This window comes from Coregonus lavaretus (assembly GCF_964263955.1).
Source record: "Coregonus lavaretus genome assembly, chromosome: 31".
NCBI classification, from domain to species: domain Eukaryota; kingdom Metazoa; phylum Chordata; class Actinopteri; order Salmoniformes; family Salmonidae; genus Coregonus; species Coregonus lavaretus.
The window spans coordinates 16023074-16048815 of NC_140018.1; the positions used below are offsets into that span (position 1 = coordinate 16023074).

The 25742-nt window shown below is 42.5% G+C and overlaps 5 protein-coding genes across 5 annotated transcripts; 4 read left to right on the plus strand and 1 right to left on the minus strand.

Annotated features, from left to right (window-relative positions):
* Positions 1-1127: 1127 nt before the first annotated feature.
* On the plus strand, positions 1128-3517 carry myct1a (myc target 1a). Its single transcript, XM_084148791.1, has 2 exons — positions 1128-1336; positions 2359-3517. The coding sequence occupies exons 1-2, from the start codon at positions 1282-1284 to the stop codon at positions 2907-2909; spliced, it is 606 nt and encodes a 201-aa protein (XP_084004917.1). The 5' UTR covers positions 1128-1281; the 3' UTR covers positions 2910-3517.
* Positions 3518-4752: 1235 nt separating this feature from the next.
* Positions 4753-12966, plus strand: serac1 (serine active site containing 1). Its single transcript, XM_084149391.1, has 17 exons — positions 4753-4840; positions 5603-5703; positions 5869-5905; positions 6052-6194; positions 6890-6979; positions 7786-7917; positions 8002-8123; positions 8218-8346; positions 8459-8572; positions 8811-8973; positions 9610-9760; positions 10934-11072; positions 11257-11357; positions 11466-11563; positions 11654-11836; positions 12021-12164; positions 12324-12966. Exons 2-17 carry the CDS (start codon positions 5610-5612, stop codon positions 12458-12460), a joined length of 1977 nt encoding a protein of 658 aa, XP_084005517.1. The 5' UTR covers positions 4753-4840; positions 5603-5609; the 3' UTR covers positions 12461-12966.
* An 825-nt stretch (positions 12967-13791) lies between these two features.
* Positions 13792-15077, plus strand: gtf2h5 (general transcription factor IIH, polypeptide 5). The gene is made up of 3 exons (XM_084148956.1): positions 13792-13853; positions 14232-14301; positions 14479-15077. The coding sequence occupies exons 2-3, from the start codon at positions 14267-14269 to the stop codon at positions 14657-14659; spliced, it is 216 nt and encodes a 71-aa protein (XP_084005082.1). The 5' UTR covers positions 13792-13853; positions 14232-14266; the 3' UTR covers positions 14660-15077.
* A 278-nt stretch (positions 15078-15355) lies between these two features.
* dynlt1b (dynein light chain Tctex-type 1b) lies at positions 15356-16943 on the plus strand. The gene is made up of 5 exons (XM_084148955.1): positions 15356-15445; positions 15620-15661; positions 15960-16083; positions 16479-16556; positions 16660-16943. The coding sequence occupies exons 1-5, from the start codon at positions 15419-15421 to the stop codon at positions 16728-16730; spliced, it is 342 nt and encodes a 113-aa protein (XP_084005081.1). The 5' UTR covers positions 15356-15418; the 3' UTR covers positions 16731-16943.
* Positions 16944-17355: 412 nt separating this feature from the next.
* tmem181 (transmembrane protein 181) lies at positions 17356-24776 on the minus strand. Its single transcript, XM_084149498.1, has 17 exons — positions 24682-24776; positions 24066-24169; positions 23483-23550; positions 22955-23045; positions 22734-22855; positions 22430-22546; positions 22195-22275; positions 22003-22102; positions 21680-21810; positions 21481-21572; positions 21331-21388; positions 21074-21176; positions 20890-20941; positions 20693-20775; positions 20271-20360; positions 20110-20176; positions 17356-19922 (listed from the first exon to the last, which is right to left on the minus strand). The coding sequence occupies exons 1-17, from the start codon at positions 24687-24689 to the stop codon at positions 19838-19840; spliced, it is 1452 nt and encodes a 483-aa protein (XP_084005624.1). The 5' UTR covers positions 24690-24776; the 3' UTR covers positions 17356-19837.
* Between the last annotated feature and the right edge of the window lie 966 nt (positions 24777-25742).

Below are 25742 nucleotides of genomic sequence, written 5' to 3' on the forward strand. Positions count from 1 at the left end.
GAACGTGACACCACAAGACCAGGATGGACCAGGAGGTTCCCTGCTATACTAAAGGCTGCATTCCAATAGAAAACTTGCTCCCTTTCCTCTGACCACCTTTGCGGATCTGAATGGATTGGATAGTCAAAGCAATATACTGATAGCTCCACCACCTAGCCTTCTAGGAGGGATAGGCAGGGTCATAGTATTTCCTTCACCTATCCAGTCCTCTTAGATCGGAGGGAGAAAATCACAAAGGGCAGAGTGAAAAAAACAAGGGAGGGACTGAGTGTTGTGTTGAGCTGTGGCCCTGGTTTTCTATCTTATCAGAGCCTAGTGTTTTTACTGGACCTCTATGACCGACGCAGGCCTGGCCTGGAACGGCCCATGCAGACACCACTGACCTGGCAGACACTGTGGAAAGTGAGGTTACAGTACTTACAATGGGGCTGGAAAACCAGAGCACGTATGCTCAGATATATATAACAAAAAAATGCAAGAGTTGTTTTACAGCAAATAGAAATACTATTTATGTTATAACTTTTTTGTCTATTAGTTTTAATCAACACCATTCGGGGGTTTCGGGGGTTTCGACTCCAGCTTCAACGTTCAGACCCAAGGTTGTAATTGGTAGTGTTGCTCTTGAAGAAATTGTCACCTGTGGTTGCTGTGGTGGACTGGAGAAAATGAGAAAAACTACAATGTTTATCATTTCGGGAAAAAACGTAATCTGAGGTGGTAGCTGACTGTCCCATTACAAAAGCGGGGACAGGGAGATTGAGGGGGGGCTGGTTTGGGTCTTGGAGGGGTGAATTTGTTTATTCTCATTCATCAAACGTAAGGAAATGATGGGACAGGAAGTGATTACGGCAGCCCCCCTCCCGCCCCTCCAGGAGGAACTCTGTCCTGGACAGATAAGAGAGACCCGTTGCTAATTTTACGCAGAAAAGCAGGAAATGTGACAGTGAAGTTTTCCGCTTCCACAAACAAGAGAGCCGCCAGCCCGGCTTTGGAGGGAATCCTGTGTAGCTGAGTTCCTCTGGGCTGATCTCTCTCACTCTGAGAGAGAGAGAGAGAGAGAGAGAGAGAGAGAGAGAGAGAGAGAGAGAGAGAGAGAGAGAGAGAGAGAGAGAGAGAGAGAGAGAGAGAGAGAGAGAGAGAGAGGCAAACAGAGAAAGTGAAGGAGAAAGAGTGAAGGAGGGATAGGCAGGAGGAAGAAAGAGAGAGACGTGAGGAAGCCAAGGAGAGCTACTGGATGCATAACATTCTCTCATCTTCTTCTCTGACAGTGCAGAGAAAGTTATGGCCGAAAACAACACCAATCTCTTTCTGGAAATACTTCAGTCATTTGATGTTGGTGAGTTTTTTCAACTCTCTCTCTCTCTCTCTCTCTCTCTCTCACCTCTCTCTCTTTCTCAGCTGCTCCTCTGCTCCTCTGTTGTGGTTTCTCTGTCGGCACTTCTCTGTTTTCACTGGAATGTATAGGTTTAATGAGGATGAGAGTACTTGAGTTGAATATTTTGTCAGGAAAATAAATAATGCATTCAAAACTGCATCTATCAGACCTTACAGACTAGTATTTAGACGCAAGACAAGGACAGACCCATAAAATCAGCAATATTGCAAAGCTTCCTCTCTGTTAGTATTTTTTCCTCCATCCTCCCAAATGTCATTTCCAGATGACTTCATGTCTGCTTTTCCCTTTTCCAACAGAGGAAAATGAAAAACTATGTAGAGGTAGCAGAGTACATTTACACTTCGTAAGACCTAACTGTATCCAAAGGCAAGTGATTTGTTTTTGCTGGCTGTGGTCCACTGGGATTTGTCCTCTGTTCCTTTCTCTCTTTTCAGAGAGACACATATGGTGACCATAGCATCTCAGGGAGCAAGTCAAAGACAACAAAATGTTGATCCTTATTTTGTGGGAAGGAGATGTAATCAGTTTTGTGTCTCTGGAGGACTTGGTCTCATAAACACCATAGAGGAAAGACTGCGATTATTTGGTTGTGGTGTGCCATTTTGGCAGAGTTCTATTAGTACATCATCAACAGCATTGTTGATATTAGGATAGTGACTTGTTGTGGGCTTGGCAGTACATATCTGGGCTGGGTCCAGATTGAAAACCGTTCCCTCCACAGACTATAAACCACAACACTTTTACTATGAGAGCTTCAGAGTTGTAGTTTTTAGTGTGACAACATATTTATTTTTTTACGAGCATGAAGGTGTCTATTGAATGTCTAATGATGATGCTAGATAATAGTGAGTTTTCAACAGGTCTTTTGAATATAAACCTCTTCTGTGTCCAAAAACTCTTACTCTATGTCTCCCTCAAACCAAGATATAACAAGTGGCCCCTTCCCTCTCTCTCCTTCCCAGTCTCCCTGATCATAGCTTTCTGTGTGTCCATTGCGGTGGGCATCCTATTGGGGGTGCTGGTCTATGTGGTCCTGACCTGGATGTCCCGTCGCAGGGCCGGCTCGGGCAGCATCACCCGCCGGCCACCTCGCCCGTCCCGCATCTCCCCGCGCGCCCGGCCTGGCTTCAACCGCAACAGCAGCTACGACCGGCGGAGCAACAACAGCCTGGTTAGCGCTGCCTTCAGCTTCCAACGCCAGGCATCCTCCCCAGACCAGGCTGACCCTTTGGGTCGCAAACCCAGCTTCAGGGCCTCCACCTTTCACCCACTCCTTCAGTGCAGCCAGATTGCCCGGGAAGCTGAGGAGGGGAGCCAGACCACGTTGCCTCGCACTCCAACCCTGACCACATCATCTGTGGCAGCCCACCAAACCGCAGCCCAGGCTGCTGCCACCCCACCCAGGCCCGAGTTGTTCTGGAGCAGTAGTAGTCTGAGGGGGTTCCATGCCACACAGACCCCACCTCCTGCTTATGAGAGCATTATAAGGGCCTACCAGGAGACCTGCACCTGAGGAGGTGATGGATGTGTCCAGGCTGATAGTGGACTGACTGAGCCCAGGGTTGTCAATGGGTGTTAGAACAATTGGATATGTTTGACTCGAGGGGAAAATAAAGAGCCCTAATGCTAATATATGTGTCTATGTGTGTTTGCTTGTGTGTGTATGTGTGTGTGTGTCACCTGTTTAAGAGTGTGTTTGTGAGCAAGAAAGAGATGGCCTTGTATCATGTTTATTTTCAGATAAGACAGAGTGTTTGTTGTACATGTGTGGATGTGTGTGTGTGAATGTGTGTGCGAATGTGTGTGTGTATGTGTCTAATGAGATTTATAAGATTGAGAACTCATGTTGATTTCCATCATGAACCAACCCAATCCACCCATGTAACTGGACTGCTTTCTATTTGTGAGCTTGGACATGCAAAATGATATGGATAGACAATGTTTGCATGAAGAAACACAAACCTCTACTATGATCCAATGAGGGTTACTCTCCAAGGGAATCTGCTAAATATGTGTATGTACAGTATGTATGATTGTCATGGATCTGATTTATAAAATGGTCACCGTTTTGGTTGGAATTTACTGGACATTGATCATAACTTAACACAATAAAATGCTGAAAGAAATTGTAAATATTCTGAATATGAAACGTAATATAATCTGTACCAGAGACTTGGAATCACATAATTGTGCCCTTATTTGGTGCCAATGCTGTCCAGTGTCCAGTCTATAGGCTACCCTTTTCTGGTTGGCAAACTGACATATCTCTGACTGACTCCCTCTCACTGTTTCCTGAGGAAGGAATTATTTCACTGGACTGAAATGTAAGAGGTCAGGGCTTTAGGTGCCCAGTTACACAATGGCCAAAGAGACAGTCTACCACAGAAAAAGCATGGTTACATTTCTTCAGCCCCATCCCTCAGCCATTTACTAAAAAAGTGGCGGGGTGTAGGCTTTGTTGATATTTGAATCCCAGATTGCCCATTTAAAGTAAGTGGATATTGAACAGCCTCAGGAGGTTGGTGGCACCTAAATTGCGGAGAACGGGCTCGTAGTAATGACTGGAGCGGAATCAGTGGAATGGTATCAACTACATCAAACACATGGTTTCCAGGTGTTTGATGCCATTCCATTTGCTCCGTTCCGGCCATTATTATGAGCCATTCTCCCCTCCGCAGCCTCCACTGTGACAGACCAGCAGAATAATATTAAGGCATTTAGGCATAGGGATCAAAATAAACTAAAGTAAGGGTTAAGGTTAGGTTTATGAACTATGTTTACGATATTGTTTCAGTGTGGTTTGGGAAAGGCATAAAAGTTAACATTGGGTTAGTGTACCGCCGTCATTCTGCCAGTGACCTTCTTAGAACAATTGACCACACCCCCAAACAATTATCTTCAAGACATCATCCTCAAAATGCAGGTTGAATCCAAAACCACCGCCTAGCCCCTACCAACTCCCTCGGAGGGCCTGACGAAACTCCGAGGGTGACTTCCAGACTGGCGAGGGGATCAATAAACCCATCAATTTCGGGACACACTCATGACTTGAATGATGCAATTCATGTTACACTTTTAAATAATAAAACGAGCATGAAATTCAAATGAATATATCCCCCCTGTTATTTTACTAAATATAAACCTCAGAAACAGTTGAACATTTAATTTGGGAGGTATTTCATATTTTACATGCGTCAAGTCTCGACATAAGACAAAAACAAATGCACGTGTCATAGAAATAGGAACGCCTCTCCATTATTTTGTTTAATTCGTGTTTAATGAGCATTACGGTAGTTGGAGTTCTGGAGAAAGAAATCTGCTTTGAGGTACTACGGTAGCGCTGTTTTTTATTTTTTCATAACACAGCTGACAAAGGTTGGGGTTGAGAGAGAGGAAGCTCTCTACTAGCCCTTCAAAATACACAAATTAAATCTTCGAAATAAGGTAAATTGGTATAATATCTAGCAAACTACACCCATCACTTCAAGCCTGGTTACAATCTCATGTTTGTTTGTCTGTTACGCTACCCTAGCTAACTTCAGCTGTATAATTAACGTTACATTTGCCCAAGTTTTTTTGCTAGCTAGCTAGCTACTATGTAACGTTAGGTAAGTTACGCGTGACCCAAGTTGATCCGATTGCTCAATCATGTCACAGACTGGATGTTTGTCTACAACAAGTTAATTGGTTTGATCAAAGAACTACCCATCGGCAAAATAAGTGGCTGCTCTTTTTCTGAAATGGGAACATAGCTAGCTAGCCAGGGCCAGGCACCTTGACTTGTCTATAGAGGTAGCTAAGTTAGCTAGCTAACTAGCCAACCGGTAGCTTGCTGGCTAACCTGTCACATCTCTAGCCGCATTTAAATTTTTTTTTAAAAACAACAACATTTTAGTCATTTAGCAGACGCTCTTATCCAGAGAGACTTACAATTAGTGAATGCATACATTTTCATACTGGCCCCCCGTGGGAAACGAGCCCACAACCCTGGCGTTGCAAGCGCCATGCTCTGACAACTGAGCTACAGGGGACGAGGCTATCACATCTCCTCTGAAACTACGAATAAATAACTTCCCCTTTCACATACATTGATGATGCTCTTCAGGGTACTGTAGTGTAGTTTCTCTCTCTCAGCCATTTGCGGTAATAGTGCTGTAGCTATGTTTGCTGGTTCATTTGATTTCTTTCTTGGGTGAATGTGTGTAGAGAGAGGATGTCTGTGGCTGCACTCCGTATGATACGCTGCAGGAGGCTGAGCAGCACCACTGGCCCTGGTGTGAAGAAGGTGCTGCCGTGGAGGGACATCAGTATGTTCTGGGACTGAGCTGTCCCCCTTCACAAGCCACACTCAATAAGGAAATATGATCACTTATCAAATAGCCGATACACCCACATAATGTGTGATCATCTGGTTTTCTTTAATATCCTTAGCAATTAAAAAAGAACATCTTTGTCTTATGTTTTGATTTCAGGGAAAATTGCAAAGGTGACCGGAGCTGTCATATTGGGGTAGGTAAAGATGATAATAACCACTTCACATATACACTCAGACCTACTAAGTTATTTTAGGTTGGGTTCATTGGGTATGGAGACATTCTATCCCCTATCTGCTCTAACTACTGTATATCTTGTCTATGGCTTCATTCCTCTCTCAGGGGTTGTGTGTTTATAACATACGAGGTGGTTTCCTTGAACCAGGCGGTGAGCATCGACATGCAGGCTATTCAGCAGGAAAAGCTAAAGTCCTACATCTACCTGTCAGCCACGCCCTCTAAAGAGCAGGAGAACATTGGCACAGGTAGAGTATGTCATTTACCTCACCTGGGCTTTGTGACAAGGCGCTGTCATGTGCTCTCTGATAACAATAGTTATCAGTACATACATGATATTCCACATAGGGAATGCTGAGACTTGTTGTTATGTGCTTTTTCTTTCCTCTATCTGGTTTACAACCCAAAATTGAGGGGGTTTTGGAACACGTTTGAATGCCCCAATACTTCCTCAAGAGTCTACTCAACAAAAGGCCTACATGTGGTACATGTTGTCACAAAATATATTGGCTGAGTTTTCATTTACGAGGAAGAGTTGTTGATGGGTTTATGCCAGGTCCAGTTGTCCAGTGACGACAGTCTTCCTTCCTCCCTCTGCACTCCCTCCTGGGTACTGTAGCTCAGCCTGTCTGGTCCCTGCTCTCACTTCCACTGGCCAAGGCTGCTGTGAATGAAAACAGACCATCCAGCCAAGACAGATAGGAAACGGTTTAGAGAAGCAGTAAACAGAAGCAAGCAACAACTGTCATTTTAGAACAAGATTTACAGGCTAAGAGCCTATTGTTTGGTCAATTTTACTAGCAAATGTGCAGGTAGGTCAACCAGAGGTCCAGCCTGGAGAAGTTTACAGATATACCTTGGTACATAGTTCATTTGAGGTGTAAAATACTGTGTTATAACATGTTAATTACTGATTGTAACCAAACCCATGTATCTGTTTCAGGGCTCACATATAAGGCCAGGAGAGAACTTCATAAAGCAGCAAGGAGGTTTCTGGAAATTTCCTCAAGGATTCTTCTGAGGCCTCTGGATGGTGAGAAAGATCCACTGAAAGTAGTTTCCTCATACACTGCACTAAATTCACAACAGCAGTATTGTTTTTGTAGTTTTAATTTTACTAAAGCTACACACAATACTTTAGTTGTTGTACCACATGCATTTAAACTTCCTATTCTGCTAGTACTGGAAAGCAAAAGTCAGTGTTGTGAATAGAAACATTAGTGTTCATCCTCCAAGCACCGGGTAAAGCTCAGTTGGGGTATTTCAGACGCACGGGTGGACGTCAGTAGGTTTGTTATTGAGACAACGTGTTCACCTCAGGAAATACCTGCCCCTCACTTCCTGGGTTTGAATGCAAACTTTAGTGTGTGTCTTCATGCATGTACTTTTGTGTGTATTCTTACACTTGAGTCATCACCAGTCACAGGTGTGGACTGAACCCCCTCCCCTCTCCTTAATGCTTTAGAATGTGCAGACATTATGTAATTCAATTGTACAATGGGGACTGTACTGCAGATTCTGATTGTACATTAAAAACTGTTCTAACATTAACCTTTTCTGACCTTACTGTTTGGCACTTGATAGCTGCCCCGGCTGCCAGGCCGATGATAACAGCAGGTCTGCAGTCTCATTGCTGTAGTACAGTAGTAGAATAAGGATTGATGGAATTAGGTGGTAGATTGTCTTTGTTTCTACTGTAGATTATATTAGACCCTTGGTCATTTAGATGTAGTTCTTAAATGTATTTCAAATTAAATATATTATGTAAGAACATGCTCGTATAAATATCCATATTTCCATCATAAAAGTGTAAATTGTAACTGTTTTTGTGAATGCCAGAGCACCTGAGTCGTATGGATGCGGACCCTCATGAGGTGGCGCTGTGGGTCCTGTTGAAGAGGGCTTGTTCAGCCAATAGGACCACCAGACTGTCAGCTGTACAGGAGCTGGCCCAGAACCACCACTGGCAAGGTGAGACATCACCACTTTCAACCTGTAAACATGTGAAATGTGTGCGAATGATAGTGATTGGTCCGTTTCCCCTGTCCATCACAGACTACCAGTACCAGACAGCAGCCCAGGCCATAGACCAGAGGACGGCATTGGGTCTGGCCCGCACCTCTCAGGTGGACCAACGCTTCTTCCTGTCTCCGCCTGTTCTGCCTGGGGTGGAAGATGTAGGTATCTCTCACTGATGGGGATTCAAATGATTGTGTATAAAGGTGCTGTGTGTGTTTTAATGTGAGTGTGTTTGTTTGGCCCTCTCCTTAGGGGTTGTCTGTAGAGGATGGTCTGAGGCAGCTGCTGGCGTCTCTCCCCCAGTCTGAGGTGGACCAGTGTGTCCAGTACTTCACCTCACTGGCCCTGAGGGAGAGTACCCAGTCCCTGGCCGCACAGAGGGTAAGAGATGCTCACACACATATACATACATACATACATACATACATACATACATACATACATACATACATACTCACGATTTTAGGTAGATAACTGGATCTCTCTGTTTTAGGGGGGTCTGTGGTGTTTTGGGGGGAATGGATTGCCCTATGCCCAAAGCCTCACTTCTGTCCCTACTGAGAAGGTTGAGTCCTTCTGTCTGCAGGCCCTAGTGCAGCACTCCAAGGTTCTGTAACATTTTGCTTCAACCACTTGTAACTCAAGCAGACATTTTGTCAAGGGACTTTTGCTAAACATTGTTAGCCTTTATTGTCAAGTTGCATGAACATATTTTTCATCAATACCTTGTAACTCACCATAACAGAACCACAAGGTTCTCATATAATAGGATACAGTCGTTGACACTATCAGGGGATATTAAGAGCGTATAAATGCATTCTAACAACTGTATGTCTGTCCTCTAGGTCCAGAGTCACTGCGACCACATCGTGGCCAACGGGGGCCTGCATCTCCTTCAGAGGGTCTACCAGCTCCGCAGAGACTCCCCGAAGATCCAGAGGAACATTGTACGCATCATCGGCAACCTGGCTCTCAACGATAGTGTGCACCCGGCCATAGTACAATCAGGTGGGTGCTAGCTCTCCCCTCAGTGTGTCAGGTGGATGCTAGCTCTCCCCTCAGTGTGTCAGGTGGGTGCTAGCTCTCCGCTCAGTGTGTCAGGTGGGTGCTAGCTCTCCCCTCAGTGTGTCAGGTAGGTGCTAGCTCTGCTCAGTGTGTCAGGTGGGTGCTAGCTCTCCGCTCAGTGTGTCAGGTGGGTGCTAGCTCTCCGCTCAGTGTGTCAGGTGGCTGCTAGCTCTCCGCTCAGTGTGTCAGATGGGTGCTAGCTCTCCACTCAGTGTGTCAGATGGGTGCTAGCTCTCCACTCAGTGTGTCAGGTAGGGGCTAGCTCTCTGCTCAGTGTGTCAGATGGGTGATAGCTCTCCACTCAGTGTGTCAGGTAGGTGCTAGCTCTCTGCTCAGTGTGTCAGATGGGTGCTAGCTCTCCACTCAGTGTGTCAGGTAGGTGCTAGCTCTCTGCTCAGTGTCTCAGGTGGGTGCTAGCTCTCCACTCAGTGTGTTAGGTAGGTGCTAGCTCTCTGCTCAGTGTGTCAGGTGGGTGCTAGCTCTCCACTCAGTGTGTCAGGGGTACTGGCTATCGGATTATGTTCTGTTACTAGTGCCATTATTATTGGCTATCGGATGTGATGTTCTGTTACCTTGCAGGTTGGGTGTCAGTGCTAGCGGAGATGATGCAGTCTCCACACATCATGCAGGCGTCTCATGCTGCTCGGGCTCTGGCCAACCTGGACAGGGAGACGGTCAAGGAGAAGTACCAGGATGGAGTCTACGTGTTACATCCCCAGTGCCGAACCAGGTACACATTATTCATTGTGACTAACGACGTTTCCATCCACAGTTTTTATGCGAGTAAAGTCATACCGTATAAATAAAAAAGTCACGACAGCTGTGATGGAAACAGGAAGTTTCGGTACAATTTGATAAATGCAGACAGATAATTTGTTTGTTTGACATGGTAGGATCTTTTTGTGTCTGTAAAATGTATTATGCGAGATGGCGGTGGAAACGCCTTTATGCTCAAATATTAATATAATAACCATCATATCGAAGTCACGCGATGATACACTATATAGACAAAAGTATGTGGACTTCCCTTCAAATTAGTGGATTCGGTTATTTCAGCCACACCCGTTGCTAACTGGTGTATAAAATCGAGCACACCGCCATGCAATCTCCATAGACAAACACTGGCAGTAGAATGGCTTTACTGAAGAGCTCAGTGACTTTCAACGTGGCACCGTCATAGGATGCCACCTTTCCAACAAGTCAGTGAGATGTTCGACGAGCAGGTGTCCACATACTTTTGGTCATGTAGTGTATGTTGTGTGGTCCTCCCACTACAACTCGGGGAAATGCAGTTTATTAGGCTACAGATGAAATAAGTTATGATGAACTTCACAGGGTGTTGAAAGTGCACTGTGATCCTGATGCTCATTTCCAATAAATATTGAGGGTCTTATTCTGGTGACATGATGATCGATGCTTGACTGCTGTTCGACAAATAAAAATATTCTCACTCTTATCTATAATAATCTCATTGTGTTGTTTAACCTAACCGCACAGCCTACCCACACTGTATCTGCTAGCTGTTGGCTAGAGCGCACATGCCAAGACCAGAGTAAGCACATTTGCTATTTAATGCAACCGTTTTTGTGACAAAATTATCGGTAGAGTTGAAAATCCAATGGAAATCACATTAACATTTTATTATTATTCGGTACATGAAAACTTAAGCGAAAAAAGTACATTTTGTGTGCACTACGTCATCACGCACTGATTTTTAGCCGCAAAAAGAAACTCACCACTGGTGAGAAAAAGTGCATATTTTCTTTATGCAGAATTCTAGAGTATTCGCATAAAAATCTGTCGCCAATTGGATAGAAACCTAGCTACTGTCAAATAATAAAATGTCTTTGTACTTCCCATATTCACACAACCACTCCCCTTTTTTTATGCGTTTTGTCTCCAGCCAGCCAATCAAAGCGGATGTTCTCTTTGTCCACGGGCTCCTGGGGGCGGCCTTTAAGACGTGGCGGCAGCAGGACTGTGACCCTACGGAGGAGAAGGCGGCGGGGGCCAGCGAGGACTACACAGAGTGCTGGCCCAAGGTAACACCTGGTAGAGGGTGATTTATTATGTGTCACTGTAGTACTCATGACTTTACCACCAGATGGGAGAATATGTCACCTTTGCTGATGTAGAATGTATGTTTGAGTCATATGAAGCCAAGCCTGCTCACCGACGTCCTCTCCCTCTTTGACTGGTTCTTTCTCTCCCCTCCCCATTGGTCAGTCGTGGTTGGCTGCGGACTGCCCCAACCTGAGGGTTCTATCTGTGGAGTATGACACTCACCTGAGTGACTGGAGAGCCAAGTGTCCTGTTGAAAACCAGAGGTGTGTGTCTTCTCTTTCCTCAACTTCCTTAGTGTGACCATATTACTGTATTGTTCAGACATTCCTGGTGACAACTCTACTGATACTGTTGTATGTCTGTGCCCTTAGGATGTCTCTGGCCTATAGGAGTCGAGAGCTGCTGAAGAAGCTAAAGTCAGCAGGAGTAGGAGACAGGCCTGTGGTCTGGGTTTCACATAGCATGGGAGGTAAGCTATCTTTTACTATTTAGCAAAAAATTGACAATGGACAAACACCTGTTAGTTTCGAATTCTCTAACCTCTAACATTTCCTATCAGGTTTGCTGGTGAAGAAGATGCTGTTGGATGCATCGAGAGACCCAGACATGAGAGAACTGATGAAGAACACCAAGGGCGTCATGTTCTACAGTGTGCCCCACCACGGCACCTTCATGGCAGAGTACTCTGTCAACGTCAGATACCTCCTCTTCCCCTCCGTAGAGGTCCGGGAGCTCTGCAGAGGTATGGACAGAAGTCATTTGTGATTATATTGGAGGTCAGGTTAGAAAGACCGATTCTTAACAGTAGTGTTTTAGATAGTAATAGCCTCCCATTGCATTGCATCCATTTGTGTTACAGATAACGAACATACTCCTGTTTATGATGTTATTTGCATCATCGTCTATACGTATTCCCTCATTCCCAGACTCTCCTGCGTTGCGTGACCTGAATGACAACTTCCTGAACATGGCCAAGGACAGGGAGTTCAATGTGCTGAGTTTTGCAGAGACTATGCCCACCACCATCGGCCCCATGATCAAGATACTGGTGGTGCCAATGCAGTCAGCAGGTAGGCTGCTGTCAATTAATACATTCTGTAGAACATATTCACATGTGCCCTATATCTAAAATGTACCTATGAATTCAGGTTTTTCTTTCAATTCAAATTCTTGAACTTTTGAACTTCTTCCATGTGAATTTCCTAACTCTGAGACTACTCCGGTTTCAGATCTGGGCATTGGGGACCTGGTCCAGGTGGATGTGGATCACCTCAACATCTGCAAGCCTGAGAAGAAAGACTCGTTCCTCTACAAGCGCAGCCTAAAGTTCATCCAGGATGCACTGAAGGGCTACACCAGCCACTGACACCATCACTGACACCAGCCACTGACACCAGCCACTGACACCAGCCACTGACATGTCAACAGCTGCTATGATGCTTGAATTGGAAGAGGAAGGGGTACTGCCTCACAGAAACTGCCTCTCTTTGTTGCACATGTAAAGAAACCATAGATTTGATTATAGTGTTTTACAAAAAAAGATATGTTTTATGTACGTATGAAGGATTTTTGAAAACGTATTCATTGGGTTTATTATAGAAAATGGCGCTCCACCTGTTCTCCAGCTAGATCTCACTTAGCACTTAGCAGATGAGTTTTATTTAAATGATTTTTTAAATGATCTCAACCATGTTTACAGGTAGTTTAAAGCTGTAAAAAAGACATTGGATATTGACTTTGCTTCTTCTTCCCCTTTGTCCTTGATCCTGGTCAAGTAGACATTTTAACATTCATACTTACTGTAATTTAACCAAGAGACACTGTACTACCCTGCACTACAACTCATTCATTGATTACACAGTATGAATTCGTGGCTTGAGTGGTGTATTTTGTATTTGTATTTATTATGGATCCCCAATAGCTGCTGCCAAGGCAGCAGCTACTCTTCCTGGGGGCCAGCAAAATTAAGGCAGTTAAAAAAATTGTTAAAACATTACAATGCATTCGCAACAGATTTCACAACATAATAAGTGTGTGCCCTCAGGCCCCTATTCTACTCTACTACCACATATCCACAACACAAAAGCCATGTGTATGTGTGTATAGTGCGTATGTTATCGTGTGTTTGTATGCATGTTTCTGTGCCTATGTTTGTGTTGCTTGGTGTGCTTAAGGTCTACTTATTTTATTTCATTTTAGTTCACCTAAGAGCTGTATGTATATATATTAACAGACTTAAAGCATTGCCTTGTTACTGTATGTACCATACTGTATTATTTCCTCAAGCCTTACCTCAGATACACATGAAATATTTTAAAGACTGGTTGATATATTTATTTTGTTGAACAGGAACCTGACCACGTGATGCTCACTAACTCCATTGTATTGCTAATTAAGGCATTTAACTTTATTTGTCAATGTAACAAGAAGCCATGCTTATGGCTCAGTTACATTTGAACCTTTATTTGACTTGAAATGTAATGTAAACAAATCCTGAGCATTGACAGACATTACCATGTCAAATAAACTAGATGTACAAAATAAAAAGCTATATTGTATTTGCTGTATTGGTCATAAAATGTATGTTAAGCCATTGATGGCAGGTTTTGAACAATTGATTTGAATTATAGCTTTGAACTTTCAGTCCACCTAACCTTTGTACCTCATCGGACACCATACATCCCACAATGCCTTTCGCGCTAAGGCATTTTGTATTTGTTGACAACGCAGCCAGCCAGCCAGCCAGACTTTCAAGCTCTGTAAGTACAAAATAGTACACCGATTAGCTATTTATCGCCACAAAAGGACAATCAGCAGAGAGCTGATCTACTCCAGATTGAATTTTCGCAAGTCGGCAAGTTTTGAGATTGTGAAGGAAGCATGTCAAAGACTGAGCATTTCAAAGTGTAGCAAACTAGGCTAGCTAGCTATTCAACAATGATGCTAATAACGCCTGCTAACGTTACCTAGTCCTCAATTCGCTCCTCCTTGTCTCACTTTAACATGAGTAAATTACCTCTGCAGTGAGAAGCAACAGTTCAGTTAATTACTTTTATAATTTGTCATAGTTCAAGGTACATGCATGTCACATTGTGTTGGTGTTTACGCCTTCATTTTGGTTGCAATCTTTTTTCCAGGTTTTGGAGACTGGTGTTTGGAAGCTAACAGCATCATGGTCAACGTACTAAAGGGTGTTCTTGTCGAATGGTATGCTTGCACAAAGCCTATCATATTTTATGATTATCAAACAGAAATCAATCAAGCTAATCACATGAAACATGCAGAAAATCCGGCTTGTCTACTTTACTGTACCAGCTATGAGAATCAGATGTTTCAGGATAAAATCACAGGTCTCATCTCTTCTTTCCCCACAATTTGAAACAGTGACCCTGCCATGAAGCAGTTCCTACTGTACCTAGATGAGACGTCTGCCCTGGGAAAGAAGTTTATCATACAGGACCTTGACGAGACCCATGTTTTCATTCTGGCCGAGGTGGTCCACATACTCCAGGAGAGAGTTGGGGAGCTGATGGATCAGAACTCCTTCCCCATCACTCAGAAATAAAGAAGGAAGAAGGTGCTTCAGCAATCGAACAAGTGATGTTCTTTACAAACATTGAACTGTCTGTCTGGGGATTTTTGTTCAGTGAAATATTTGTATTTATAGGTGTGATCCTTTATTCTGCATGCCAGCAGCCCACGTTTCCCCCCCCCCCCCAGTTATGTGGAGTAATTCAAGGAATTTATCATTAGTTTTTCATCCAAACTGGTGCAAATATGTTTTGTTAAATGTGTTGTCTTTTGATCATGCTTTAAAATGAGACCGGTGGCTATTAGCCTACACTGCAAACTTGCGAATGACCGATGTTTCAGCCCACTTTAATACACCTGTTTCTATGGTGTATAAATAATTAAATTTCATGTATATTCATAACTTTTAGATGGCTTAAATTACATGTAATAAACTTTTGTATCTGTCTCAATTAGCTTTAAAACGTGTTTTTTTGTTTATACATTTCCTGCACTCTTTTCTTATCCATGATTAGGTTTCTTGGGTTTTTAAGGTAAAGCCAGCCAATTATGTGATATTCATGTTATAATATTGCACAGTAAGCTTTGAAGATGTAATCAGCGAGGATGGAAATATACCCAGTCTCTTTGTTTTTATTTTGAACAGTGAAGAATGATACATTATTTGTACATGCAACAGCCAGTACAGAAACAACGATCATAATCAACCATGCGCATGCGCCGCAAACGCACCCAAACTTGGGCGACAGCTGAGCTAGCTGGATAGCGGTAACCGTCGTTCGTCGTTCACATCATGGATGAGTTTCAGACTGGAGAAGAGGTTAGCTAGATGTTTAAAATGGCTAACTAATATATCTAGCTAATTAATGTAACATTTGTTTAAATGTAATGCTATTTGAAGACGCATTCTAGCTATGTTTGCTAGGCAGCTAGCGCCTGTTGTTCCCCAGCTACTATAACTGTTCTGCATCCCTTTGTCTTTTTATCCTGCCAGACTGCCTTTGTCGTTGACGAAGTGAGCACTATCATCAAAGAGGTACTTTTAGCTAAGTGAAAAGTTAGCTAATGGTTGCATTGGTAGGAGACATTCATGTTCAGCAAAGTAGCCTAGCTATTTTCTACCTTGCGACAACTCTCATCTCCTGCTGCCCGTTGCTAAGGACATCATGCAGGGACTAAATTGGTTGCTACTTGCTAGCCAGTGACCAATATGAGAATGACACTAATGTGGTCTGTGACACTGCCGTTTATTCATTGGTATTTTCTCTGGATAGTCAGTAATTTCAGAAACTAAGCCTGTTCCTCTTTTTTTTATGTCTTTACTGTCTTTTCAGTCAGTAGAAGGAGCCATAGGAGGAAATGCCTACCAACATAGCAGAGTGAACCAATGGACTACCAATATAGTGGAGCAGTCCCTGAGTCAACTAAGCAAGCTGGGCAAGCCTTTCAAGTACATTGGTATGTAGCCCTGAATGCAATGAAAGGAAAAGTGTTTGGCTGGGCTATATCAAGCCACATCAGTTGTGGGGGGAGGCACATATAATAATAATATGCCATTTAGCAGACGCTTTTATCCAAAGCTACTTACAGTCATGCGTGCATACATTTTTTTGTGTATGGGTGGTCCCGGGGATCGAACCCACTACCTTGGCGTTACAAGCGCCATGCTCTACCAGCTGAGCTACAGAGGACCACAATTGAATTGTTACTTTATTTCCTTCACTAAAATATACCATCACCACTTTCATTGATGGATCATCCTATACAATGATCATACTTACAAATCCAGCTCAATGTGGAATATGTATTATTGCTGAAAGGGTCGTTTCACAGTTGTTTCTCTTTCTCCACAGTGACCTGTGTTATCATGCAGAAGAACGGGGCAGGTCTACAGACAGCCAGCTCGTGCTTCTGGGATAACACCACTGATGGTGAGAATCTCTCTCACAGACACACAATCTCTACAACCAGATTATATGAGATAGTCTAGAGATGGAGATTCTGTCATTGATCCCGCCTAACCTTCTCTTCCAGGAAGCTGTACAGTGAGGTGGGAGAATAAATCCATGTACTGCATCGTCAGTGTCTTCGGCCTGGCCATCTGAAACTACTGCCTGCACTCAATTACACTACATTAATGAAAGTTCGTGTTTTTCCATTCCGTCCAAACTGATTGTTGGCATAAAGTCCACCATACCAAAGTATTTCTACTGCTTTTAAAGACTGTTTTGTGCATCTTGTTTATGTTTTACGAGGACCAATTTGTCATGTGTTATGATTTGTTAGTGATGTTTGAATAAATTATTTCATGTTTTCAATTGTTGCTTGTTTGCCAGCTTCCAATATAAGCCCCAATTATAATTAATTCTACCACCACAACACCTATAGGCCAGTGAAATGCTGAGTAAAGAGATCACCCCAGAGACACATTGTCTTATCGTCAGATAGCGTGACAACTCCATCTGCACTGATCGGCTGAGGACTCGTGTAGGAATGACGCCACCTGTCGGAAGACAATGCCCAGCGACATGCATGTTTTATAAATTAAGTTAATTAATATTTGCCGTATACACAAATGCTTTATTTACATGTGATAAAGTATTTACAGAGTGCTGCTCAGTCATTAAACATAGGGATGCTTTTCTAATTTAGTCAAAAGAAAGTCACTGCCATAAAGAAAACCACAGCTCTTACTCAAACCTCAAAATAACCACCACAATCATCTCCCTATAAGCCACAAGTATATATTATTATTCAAAGATGCGCCATCACAAACACAAAAATATTTTTACAAGATTTAAGACTGCAGTCAAGGTTTTGGAGGAAACCCCTGACCCTGGTACAAAGTGAAAACAAGGCACCATCTTTATTAGAATACATGTTTAGAGGATCAGGGGATCAGTGGTAATTATTTCCTTCAACACAAAACAGTTCATTCGTTTGGTTCAGAGAGAAAATGACAAATGGTTAGTGATGATGATGAAAACTAACTTGCCTCCTAGAACCTGTATCCATAAAATCATCCATTGAGTATAGAATAACAAAATAAAGAGGTACAAAGTAATAAGCCAGAATGTTATTATTTGGTTCATATGTATGGATGATGAAATGTACATATAGCCAAAGTACCTTTGTGAAGTAAACAAAACAAAAAAAAGCTTTTCTATGAAAGGCAAGCTAGGATGAAAGATGGAAGGGCCATGATATGACAAACATGCTAAATGCTACTTGAGTGTTCCTTTAACATACAGGTGTCAAACTCATTCCAGTGAGGGCTGAGTGGCTGCGGGTTTTCGCTCCTCCCTTGTACTTGATTGATGTATTAAAGGTCACTAATTAGTAAGGAACTACCCACACATGGTTGTCTAGGTCTTAATTGCAAGGAAAAACCAAAAACCTGCAGACCCTAGGCCTTCCATGGAATGAGTTTGACACCCCTGCCTTAATATTTCACAATACACATTTCAAATTATAAAGCATTAGAAGTGTTCGAATGAACTTAAACGATATGAAGATTCCTGAAGTCTAGACTATTGCTTCGGGAATGTGAAAACTGAAGAAAACGTACATTCTACATAGCTATTAAACAATAACAATAGTGCTGTAATTTTTGGGCAAAAATACATTAAATTTGGACACCAGGAGTACAAGGAATGCTTCACTTAAGAATGGATTGGCAAAGGAGTGGGTCAACCGTTAGCTACACCTACTCAACTTAAGGTTCTCCCTGCTGGTTATTATAACGCATGGTGGTAGTCAGGTAAATATTCAGAAAACTTCACTTCTATGGGTATTAGATTGATGGATATGCATGCTTCTACTCTGGATGTTAACAGAGTATACGACAAGCATACAACAGTAAATTGTTGCTGTATACTGGTTTTACAACCATTTGAGATAAAGGTCTTGGATGAAAACAGTGTCAGCATGGTATGTTTTCTGAATAACTCCCCCTCAATAAACCCAGAATATCAGAGAGCTTAGTAGGAATGGCTAAAAACAACAAATTTCAAGCACAAAAAGAGACAGTAGTGGTTTAACTCTAGATACATTGTGATTTTTCTGTATAAATAATAAATCCCATGATCAATAGTCACGCTTTCCTTTTACTTCAAAGTTAATCTATATATCCAGGAATTAAGAAATGCGGCTCATGATAACCAAACGATACTACAGTGTACAGAACAGAATGTTTGTTTTTATGTGGCTAGTTAACAACTAAAATGCTACAAAACATTTTCTGACCATACCTACACGCCTTCCTTTCTTTGGATTTCCATTCAGAATACACAATTTTTCAGTTAAAAAATATATTTATGTACTAGGGCTGGCACAATTACCGTATAACCGACGGTTATGGATGAAAACCGTCAAGACGGGACGGCCGGGCATTTGAGTCCGTTTCTGTGGTAACATGTACTCTTAACGTGATTAAACTTGTTGCTCCTTGCTGAAATAAGAAACTAGCAAACAAGTCTTCGGTTCCCTAAGCAACTCCCCCCACAATGCAGCAGAATAATAATTAATTATATTTCTATGGCAGCACATGCAGTCAGGAGCGAAGGAGGAGAAAATGTGTGTTAAAAAAACGATTATTACGGAGACCGCAGTCATTTGGCTGGCCAATTACCATCATTCAAAATTCCATGACCTTCACAACCCTAACATTTACAGTATATTACCATTTGCATTATTTATGCAAACGTTCCTTATTTACAAATGGTGGTTCGTTCGTTGTATGTGCTGTCCAATGAGGGGATTCGATTAGGCTAGCCCGGGCAGGCGTAATTTGCACCGGGTGAAAAGTGATTGCAATCGTTTTGTGATCGGGGTGCCTCCCGGGCATGAGCCGTGTGCCCCGTTCTGGCTGACAGCAAAGTCGGCTCAAAACAAAAGTGACATAGTTTAAGCACATGGAGAAATGAGTAAGACTCTGTTTTCACATGTAAAAGCAATTGATTTTGATTTTTAAAAAAGCTTTATCTGCCTTCCCAATGAAAACGAGTAAACAAAAAAAAAAAAAAGAGAAAAAGAGATGCATCATGCTGCCTGTCTTATTGTTCGATTTGAGAAGGGTGCGCCTCCCTCACAGTCTTCGCCCGGTCACGTGACGGGCCATTGCCTGATGCAACCAGGGCCAGTTTAATAGAACCCCCTCAAGGATTCGATCAGGACAACAGGGGAGTGAGTGACGCACCAATCAGGAATGAGATCAGTCGCTGTCACTCTCATTCTGGTACTTCGCTGTTGCTTTGATGGCACGGCCATTTTGCAAAGGCATCTCCTCGTAATCGCTCCTTCATAGAAAAGAAAGACATATCTATTAGTCTGAGCAGAAACACATTTAGACATTCAAAGCAGGCATATGCAGAATCCAATATCTAGAATTGAATTGATCTCAAGACAGTGACTCCTACATCTTTGAAGTAGAATGATGTATAACATAAAGGTAATGAGAGACAGTGAATTAACATGATTACTTACCCGTATATAACTTCATCATCGGAGTCATTGAGCATGGAGAATGCAGGATTATCCTTCAACTGGGAGTCTAATACACAAGATAATGAGATTGGTTACTTATTGCCGTTTCAGTCTCATCTTTCAATTCTCATTGCATGTTTTTTTCCTCAATAATCACTTACCATAAATGGCGTCTTTTGAGGGGGAATACACAAATGCTAATGTGTACAAGTAAAAGTTGAGTAAGCCATAGAAAGATAAAAATTCAGCTGGTAAGTCTGGAGTTAAGGATCACATCTAAGTAAACTAGTTAACATCATATCTAACGCATGCAAAGCTCGTCAAGATGACAATGTTTTGAACCCTATGCTACTGACCACAGAATTCACAATAGAAGAGAAGACATTAGATGGCAGGTAGCCTAGCGATTACGAGCGTTGGGCCAGTAACCGAAAGGTTGCTGGTTCGAACCCCAAAGCTGACTAAGTGAAAAATCTGTCCATATGCCCTTGAGCAAGGCACTTAACCCTGATTGCTCCTGTAAGTCGCTCTGGATAAGAGCATCTGCTAAATGACAAAAAAAGACATTGACAAGAAAGGATATAGTTCTGGTAATGGGTTGACAACTCAGCCACAAAGTTGTCTTGCAAAGCCTTGGCACCGAACCTCAGATAGAGTATGGCCATGCTAGAGAGAAAGGATGGGATAAGACAATATTATTATGTTTGATCCATCCAGTTTAGATACCATGACCAGGCTCAATGGAAGTCAACCCAAGGCAACAGGTGACAGTGACCGTACCTTATTACCAGGACCACGAACGTCAGCGCAGTCAGAAACTTCAGCCGGAGATCTGATGACCAAGATGAGACCACAGATCAATATAAAGAATATTAGGAAAAGCTAAATGAGAGTGAATGTATCAAAGGCAAAGGGAACCCATAACTCTATTGGCATTAAAATATGACAACTGCATCATTGTTACCGGTATAGGGCATGTTCTTGAGCTCAGAACAAGCTCTGACGATGAGGAAGATGAGATACAGGATGTACAGGGTCACCACCACCAGGAAGAAGATCTTCATGCCCTGGAAGTACAACAATAACTTTTATCAACATGGACGTTGCACTACCTCCACCGTTAATGTCCCAAATTCTACCAGGTTGAAAAAAATAATGGATGTGTGCTTTTGGAATTTTACATAAAAATAATCTCACAGAAGGTAAATGTGTTCCACTCACCTGGAAGTTAGCAATGTCCACTTTGTACTGGTAGGTGGGGTCCTGTAGTTCATTGACCCTGTGGATGTAAAGGAAATTAGAGCTCATCACATCCTTTTCCAAACAGAGTCTGTTATACAGTGTTAGTTTGACAGAGTTCTTCAGACTTACGTTTGCCATATCCCCAAGGTAACTGCTGAGAGCCACAGGAGGCCGACGATGACCAGCTTAGGAAGATAGAACGTCAGACACTTCCTCTCTCCCTGAGACAGGAACCAGAACAATCTGGGATTAGACAATGGACACCAGACTGGTTTTGGGTTCCAATACTAAAATATAGAGTTTGGTTAAAGATGAATGTGAGACCCACCTGGACCCGGATGCCGTGGTAAACACAGAGCCAGAAGAGCAGCAGGGAACACAGGAAGAGGGCCTGGAAGAACGCATCCAGAGTCCTCGGAAACCAGCTGTTAACCAGGAATGACAGCGGGAAAAATGGATCTGAAACAAGAACCCCAACCATCAAAACAGATAAAAAACCTCAAAGACCTAAAGACTGTAGTGTATATGGGTTTTAACATCAAGGTTAGGCCTTCATATGGGTACATTCAAACATATTACAGTTTAAATATCAAGGCCTGGTGCACAGTGGAAGGCACAAAGGAAAGAGTGGTAAACAACTCAGTGACTCACCGTTATACAGCAGTAGTAGAGGCAGCAGGATGGACATCCACTTCTGCTCAATGCCCCAGTCTCTCATGGAGAACTTCCTCAGAGAGTGAGCAAACATGCACTGCAATACACAACAGCAAAGACTAACATACAAAGACAAACATACACTGCAGAAACACAATAAATATGGATTAAATTGCATAGATCTCTTACCGTCACCATGAAGGTCAAAACCACAAAGACAAAACGGAACCAGATCTCCACTTGAGAGAACGAGGGATTATACATCTTCCACTGTGAGAGTGAAAGAGAGCGAGAGTGTGAAAGAGAGAGAGGGGAGAGAAACGTGTCATTGAACTGCAGTTCAAAGCCAATATGTGTCAGTAGGAAGAGATGCATCTTCAGAAACAGCCAGCTGACAGTTTAAACAGGTTTTCCAGCTTCTCACCATGAAGTTGACCTTGACTTCGTAGGTGATGTTCTCCAGGCCTTTGAAGCTGACATTGATCTGGTACTGTGTGTAATTCAGATAGCCCAGGTGCACCACGATAATCTCATCACACTTCTGCAGGAGGAAACAGTGGGACAGACACCTTGTTGGAATACGGATCTATATCACATAGCTTTCTAAATGTTCAGTTCATTGACCAATTGGTTGGTTGATAACTGATTGATGACTGACTCGTCAATTGGCTGACAAACTGGTTAACTGATTGATGAATGGACAGACTGATGTATTGATTGCCACTCACAGCACCACAGTGCAGCGTGCGTGATTTCTGGTGCACGTTGCTGCGGATGTGCATGACGCTGGCATCCTGCATAACTCCCTTCAGCTCCACATTGATCTCAAAGTGCTGCTGGAAGTCCACCACTGAACAGAGACAAAGACAAAAAAACGTAATAAGACTTTCATATGTCGTATGGATCTTTAAAGTAAAACGACCATAATTTCTAAGGGAGTAGATCTCACCAGTGCTGTGTTCCACTTGCATCATACAGGTGAGCCATAGCTGTTGGTTATAGGTGGAGAGGGGCGGGGACTGCAGGATGAAGGGACCAGTCTGAAACCATATTAGATCCATATCAGAACCATACTGGCCCCCCGTGTAGCTCAGTTGGTAGAGCATGGCGTTTGCAACGCCAGGGTTGTGGGTTCGATTCCCACTGGGTCCAGCATGAAAAAATGTATGCACTCACTAACTAAGTCGCTCTGGATAAGAGAGTCTGCTAAATGACTAAAATGTAAAATGTAATACTCAGAACATCACAATGTCAAAGAGTGTACATCAAGGTGTGTCCAGGACTCGTGAGAGCTAAGTGTTGATTTTGGACTGTGCACTTTTTCTCCCATTTACTACCCCAGTCTCACAAATGTGTAAGCATCAGGGTGGTGCAGGTTTGTGCACTCATAAAAGCCATTTCTGACATAAAGCAAACAGTTCAAGCACATTCCCTGTGATCCTGGCAAGACATGTATTTATACCTTTGCTTGTCTTACCTTTATGGATTGATTTTTGGCCAGCAGTTCATCTCCACTGTATTTAGTCTCCGCAAGGATTTTAGGACCTGCAGAAGAATGAACGAGGTAAGCAAAAGGATTCTGCAACATCATTCTCCAGGCCTTCAGGACCAGGTCAGGACCAGACCAAGTTCCTGCACAAATAGTAATTCCTGCACAAACAGGCTAGTCACGCCTATAGGCAAAACTAAGTCCTTAGTCTTCTCGACTAGATCCCTTTCCTACAGCAAATCCATCATTGTGCAGACACAGCATTTACTACATTCTTTTCACTTTAGGGAAATGGTGTAATATTACCAATAAGGATCTTTCTAGTAAGGCTTTAAGAGAGAGAGAGAGAGAGAGAGAGAAGAGGGTGGACTTATCAGGATTTCCTTGCAGATAAAACTTCAGCCATTAGACGCCAGTCATCACCCTCTGATTATGTTGGCTGGCTGCTGCATTACTCATTCACCCTAGCTAGCCTTTCTGGCTCAGTGTTTCCTAGTAGTAATATAGACTTGGGCCAACTGCGGATATACTAAGAGTGTGCACATTGATAGACTATATGAAAACTACATACCTGCTATACCAATGAAGACGGTGAGGCCAAAACAGATCAAGAACACCACAAAGACCAAAACAAAGTGTCTTTTGGAGAGTGTGTATAGCCGCATGGGGGCTAGCCTGAAATTGAGAGAGAATACCATGTTACAATCAGTTTCCTGCAAACACAATCTCAGAGTCCTATCTATAGGATGAACATTTCTTGATTTGAAGACCATTGCTCAAGACATTTTAAGAAACTGTCATAATAAGATGCAAGCATAATGCAACTCAGTAATTTAGGCTAGTTTAGGTAGCGTGAGAGGCTTATTATTTGGCCCGTTATAAGTTACACAACATCAGATTTTGGTAACGTTAGATAAGAAATTAGTCACATTAGATATGTGTTAATATATTGCTTAGTAACACACACCGGTACCAGAATGTAAGACAGACGAAAAAACACCTGCCAATAAAAATACGGTGGCGTGCAAACTAGTTAGTTAACGTGTAAAATAGGTGTATCTGTCAAGTAGGTGGAACCCGTTGCAAGCAGACGACTGGCAGAAACTAACGTTTCGAGATTAAAATGTACGATATGAAGGGGAAACAATAAAACTAAGTTGTAGATAGTCTTAAACATGTGAACTTACACATCCATTTCGGTAGATTCTCACTCTAGAATCGAGATAAAATCAAAATGTCCAGGTAAAATCCACATCCGTATACATCAGTCTGTATGCGACAACCGGAATGCTACGTCACCACTGGATGTCGCGGGACTGAAGTCACGTGGGGACAGGGGAGTAGGAGGAGCATTTTATTGTAGCTCAGTGGGAGGGAGTGGGTTTGGTTGTTGCAAGCGCATCTGTCAGATTTTCATCCCCATTTCAACTCTAATGAAAAACGTGATTTCAATTGTGCCTGTATACAACAAGACCCATCATGCATTCAAACCAACGATGTATATAAATCCTGGATTGCTGATGCTATGTTTTGGCCATTGAGAGCTTTGAAGCCATGGTCAGCCATATTGGCACTCCCCAGTAGAAGCAGTCCTCCATAGGAATGAATGGAATTCTACAGTATTTCAATAAAATGTTTCAAGGACAAAATTACCTGTATTTAAAAATGACAGAAACATTAGTAATGTCAAAAAAGTATACTTTAAGGAAAATGTTTTTATATATTTTGTCTTTTTTTTTTATGTATAATTTAAAAATATACATGAAGGTGTCTGTAATATAATACATGTGGCAAAAACGAATGTAGACATTAATAAATGCATTTCTATAACGTCCTCAATCTTTTTACAATGGTGGGGGAGTGCCAAGATGGAGGCACAGTGGCTTCAACACAGCGCACTCTATTAGTGATCTAGTGTTATATAAATAATGTATCCAAATTGACTGTGCTAATCTGCAGAGATGAAATATGATGATTGCACCCTGTATGGTAGCAGAGATACTTTTGAGGAGATGGGAAACTCCATTAAAATCGTATTAACACCGTGTACGTTGCCCACGCGTCGCAATGGGCCGCGCGGTGCATTCTGGGCTGTTTTGGACAAGGATAGCTCTCCTTCAAGGAGTGAATGAGAGTCAATTGGGCGCTAGCTCAAAAACCCAACATTAGCATGAATTTCGTGAAGAAGTACAATATTACAAATATTTTCCGAGATGTAAGATAACTAACATTTTCTCTGTAATATCGT